Raw genomic sequence first — 5,100 nt, forward strand, 5'->3', positions numbered from 1 at the left:
TGATGATAGCTTTGACCCTATATCTGGGAAGGCTGGGTGAGCCTCTGTTATATTGTTTAACTCCTAATTTGTTATTGCATATATGCATTATGGTGTTTCGGGAAGCACTTAGGACTTGGAAGCCAGGGGAATTTTCTAGGGCTTGTAAGAGGCAGAAGGAGCAGGAATGAGAGATATTAGATATTTGGACTAACAGTTTGCAACTGGAGACATGGCTTATGCAGGGGAGTCGAGTGGAATGGCCTTGGGAGTGGTTCTCTTCATCCCATGATATTTCTATATCACTTATTTTTTGACCATAAAAAAAAGAAAAATTTATGAAACACCCCTTGAAAATAGATCAATACTCAGATCACCCCCTCTTATTTGAAAATACTCAGATCATCCCTTGCATGAGAGCCCTATACTCACATTAGTCCCTGCCATTAGTTTTACACTGTTAAATATATTTAAATCCCTAAACTACTTTTGACTAATGTAGAGTTACTATTTTACCCTTGAATCTAAAACCCACAATATCCATCTTCCTCACATGACCTGTAACTTATAGGGTTTCAAAATTGCAGGTAGAAACCTGCAAATCGTGGTTAACCAGAGTTGTCACCTGCTCTACAACTCCCAACGAAGGGATCAGCCGCCGCCACCATCACCACAATTACCGTCGTGCAGTTTAGGCATAATGAACAATCCATTATTTGGGTATTACACTGAAAAGTAAAAAAAAGAAAAAATTGTTCATTGGTGGTCAAAACGTATAGATAAATCTGGAGTCGGATCTACAAAAGAATCCAAAAACCTTCCTGTTGTTACTAATTGAATCCCCATCTGCATACTGTACTAATTGAGCCTTTTGCTCTGCTCTGCTTTTCCAAGATGGGGGAAACGAAAAGAGAAAATATGTGGTTCAAGGGGAAAATCACTTGCAATCATGTTAGAAGCCTGCTTCTTGGAAGAAACTTAGGGATGTGATAAATAATTCACAAAGCATTGCTGATCCACAAACCCACTAACCCATTGAAAAGCTTCCTCTGAACGAAAAGAGGAAATATTATTTTCTCTGTTCCACTTTCGTTTTTTAACTTTTTTTTAAGGGTGTGGTTGTTTGTGGGTTTCGCATCTTCACCTGCTGCAATTGCATAGAACTTCTTAGATTTTCTTAAGTTTTAACCTCAAACCCATGTCGGACGACGATGCTAATACGAATTGGTTTCACTGTATTGGTTAATGGATGCAATACGATGTGTATGGGAACTTGTTCGGGCTAGTAGCAGCACATCCAGTGATGCCATTAGTGTCTCTGCATCACCTTGATGTGGTGGAACCCATCTACCCCAATGTGACTCGGGTAGAGGCATTGTAGCGGCTGACGGTGCCGATGAAGCTGGACTCGGTAGGGCTAATGCAGCAGTCCAACAGAAAAAAATTGAGAAAGGTTTTCAGTTCTTTTCTATTGTTACTAATTGAATCCCCATCTGCATTCTGTACTGTGCAGGTTATTCTAAAAAATCCAAATGGACAATCGCCCTAGGGCAAAGGGTAGCATATCCTCAACACTTACTGACCTTGCTATCTGGGATATGTGATAGTGGAAGTGGCACCCAGACGGTCGTTCGTCGTGTCTCAACTTGGCCGCCGGTCTCTGGTTTGGTCGCTGCAAGAGACCATGGTGGTGGTTGTTAAAACCCTAAATGGGTTTTCTCCATTCTCAGCAGGCGAGGTTTGGATTGCGAGGAAGAAGATGACGGAAAGAGATCTAGAGAGCATGCGCGTGATACCAATGGACCACAGGGTTAGGGCGAAGCAGAGGCGGCGACGGCGGTGTTGCAGGCAAAGCAGAGGCGGTGGAGTATTTTAGGTTGAAGATGAAGGAAAGGGTAGTATTGTAAATTTAATTCTAAAGTTTTAGTAAAAAGACTATTGAGTACAAGGCTAAGATAATCCTTTTACAACAATAATTAACAATAGACTAACACCGTTACTATAGAGGGGGTGATCTGAGTATCGGTCCATTTTCAAGAGGTGTTTCATAAATTTCCCTAAGAAAAAAAAAACCCTTTCTTTAGCCCCCCCTTCACATGATTTTCTAGTAACAAAAAATGAAAAAGGTTACAAGGTCTGATCAGTTATGCTGAATTGATGTTATGCCAGGGCCGGACCAGGGCCTTCACAGTACAAAATAGAAGCGAATTTCCCCTTTAACAGGGCTTGTTGCTTGCAAAATTCAAGAAAAAATGAAGGGTTTGCTCTCCATTATTGTACTTAGAATATAGTAGATATATAGATCTTAGACCAGAATCCTAAACATGAGAGCTGGACAAGGGGCCCTGATGTGGACCATCGATGCGGTCCTTGCATGTAGATTTAAAAGAAAGGGGGGAGGGATAATAAATGTGGCTAACACCTTTGGTCCCATGGATTTTTAGTGTTCAAACTAGAACCAATTTCAATCTGAATCAAATGGGAGATTAATAGAGAAAGATCCTATTTCCAATTTCGAGTTTTTAAAGGGTCCCCCCCCCCCCCCCCCCTCCCCAACTATGTCTGGTTTGAGAGAGGGATACTCTACTCCACAACATGGCATGCAGGAAGTAAAACAAACTCCATGCAACCGCAACTGCAGGCTCCGTGCAGTGCTTTTAAATATGATACATTAAAGCAAGTAGATGAAGCCAAATCTTTGATGCTATAGCACCAGTGACACACCAAGCAAAATGGAGATGGAGGGTATAGATCTCTAACCCTATATCAGTTTAGTAGAGAGAGAGAGAGAGAGTACACAGTAATGAATGGTACAAGGTAAACTCCTTTCCACATAACAAGTTGATAAGACACTTCAAGGAGGTTAGTGGGGCTTGCGCTCTACCCAAACAAATACATGAAATGATAAAACCCCTGTCGTCTCTAACTCCACCAAACCCCAAACCAACCTCTCTCTCTCTCTAATTCCCAATTTCGTTTCTATGTGTTATACACATATACCATATTTGAATGTAGTTCTGTATCCTTTTCAACATCTGAGTACAGAATCTGTGGTTGCATTTGACAAATTTTACAAGATTCTCTGGTGCACACATATCTTCAATTTGAAGAGCCTCTGTACTAACCAAAAGGGAACACTTTTTGGGATGGAGAACCGAAAACCCACTTGCTCTTTTATCAGGAGAGATACGCTAAGAACACTACTAAACATTCAAAATCTACGAAGCAGGATCCACATTATGTATTAAAACAAAATGATATAAGTTTTCACACCTGAAAAAGATATTAATTACAGGGTTAAGAGAGGAAAATGTAAAGGAAAAGAAGAACAGAACAGAGGAAGGAGAACAGAGGAGATAAAAGAATGTTCGGATGAGGTGTCATTCATATCCACAATTCAGAATGGATTTCCTGATATGAATTATGGTTTTTGTTCAATCATGGATTGAAGATAATATCCCCACATTTGCACTTCCAACTCATGGGTTTGTAGTTTGAGTTATCTTCACCTCTGGAGTAGGCTATGGTTGACACTTTAGAGGAATGTCTACTGTTAATGCTGCTTCTTTGTTGTGGAACTGCAGGAACTTGAACTGCTTCACAGTGCCCACAAGAGCTACACTTCTTCTCGCATTTTGGAGGCCTTGAACCAATATGACTTCTCACCACTGCTTTCTCTTCGTTACCCATCTATACAACAAGCAACCTTATCCATCAATACCACCAATTCAATCAAACCAGATTAAATTTTCTTTCAGAAGGAGAAAAAAAAAAAAAAAGAAAAGTCACATATACCTGAGTAACCTCGATCATTTTCAAATCCGCTCTACCTGTAGCTCAAAGAAGTTAAGGAAAAGGTTTAGCAGCAAAATTGAACTGTGAGGAACTTAAATTTGAAAATTAACTGAGACCCACTTACCTTCTGCCATTAATCTCACTTGGGTCGAGCTTGAAACCAGAAGAAAGAAGAAAGAAATGATAAGATGGGGACATCTATGGGTACAAATGCAGTAGTCTTGACCAGAGCCCATTTCTGAGAATCGAGTGAATGAATGAAAAAAGTATTTGCGAAGAGAAGAGAGACTGAGAAAGATTGCGGACGGAGAGAGAGAGAGAGAGAGAGAGAGGTTGCGAGTCTTGGAGATCAAGTTACAAAGATAAGAGGAGTGCTAGAGATTAAATGGAGAGAAGCAAATAAGAGAAGTTCACTGAAAAAGGGAGATTGGGTTCAGTAAATTGAATGCCACCAATAACTTACAAAAGACCTCTCTCTCTCTCTCTCTGTGTATGTGTGTATGTGGCTAGAATTGTTAAACTTTAATAAGATGGTGGCACATCAAAGGACAAAAGAGTATTGCAGGAGACTGAAAGGAAGAGAGAAAATAACCCCAAATAAAGAAGAAGAAGAGCCTCGGTAGATGAGCCCCCAATCAACCATGATAATAGAAGTAAAGAGAGCAGCAGTAAGCACTAAGCAGAAGTGCAGAAGCGAAGGGGGTTAAGCCGTGAAGGTGGAAAGAAATAAATAGAGATTACTAAAAAAGGCAAAATCACAAAAGCCCAGATGGGAGAGAGAGAGAGAAAGTTGTTCTTACAAAAGGACATAAGATCACAGCTGTGGGTTTTGGGTTTTCGCTTTCCTACAGCTTCCCATGTTTTGCCCTCAGCCCTTACATTTTGTGTTTTCTTGTGATGGTTAATTGGTCTGACCACTTCCAACTCAACACGCCAAGTGCCCACACCATCCACACTCTCTCTCTCTCTCTCCTTGAAAAGAATTGAAGGAATATATACGATACGATGTCATTCGATTCTGATCACATAACCCATAACAACTAACAAAATCTTCCTTATCTTTTGTGATTGATATATTACTAGTGTTATTATTTCCAGATAACTCTCTCTCTCTCTCGCTCTCTCTCTCTCTAGAATATATTAATTTTCCCAAGGAGGATCGTTTTGTGAGGAAGATGTCATGGAGAATTAGCTGTTTGGGTGACCACAAATAGAAGGTGAAAGGTGGTGAGGGTGGCAGCGGTTTTGCTGCTTTATCTGTTAACCCACGCAATCTCATGTGAAATGAGGAAGAGAGTAGCAGATGAGATGAAAGGAGAGGACTCC

The 5,100-nt window shown here is 40.5% G+C and overlaps 1 protein-coding gene across 1 annotated transcript; it reads right to left on the reverse strand.

Annotated features, from left to right (window-relative positions):
* Positions 1-3,338: 3,338 nt before the first annotated feature.
* LOC122662206 (EPIDERMAL PATTERNING FACTOR-like protein 2) lies at positions 3,339-4,085 on the reverse strand. Its single transcript, XM_043857784.1, has 3 exons — positions 3,899-4,085; positions 3,775-3,809; positions 3,339-3,669 (listed from the first exon to the last, which is right to left on the reverse strand). Exons 1-3 carry the CDS (start codon positions 4,008-4,010, stop codon positions 3,418-3,420), a joined length of 399 nt encoding a protein of 132 aa, XP_043713719.1. The 5' UTR covers positions 4,011-4,085; the 3' UTR covers positions 3,339-3,417.
* Positions 4,086-5,100: the final 1,015 nt, after the last annotated feature.

This window comes from Telopea speciosissima, chromosome 5 (genome assembly GCF_018873765.1).
Source record: "Telopea speciosissima isolate NSW1024214 ecotype Mountain lineage chromosome 5, Tspe_v1, whole genome shotgun sequence".
In the NCBI taxonomy this organism is placed as follows: Eukaryota; Viridiplantae; Streptophyta; class Magnoliopsida; order Proteales; family Proteaceae; genus Telopea; species Telopea speciosissima.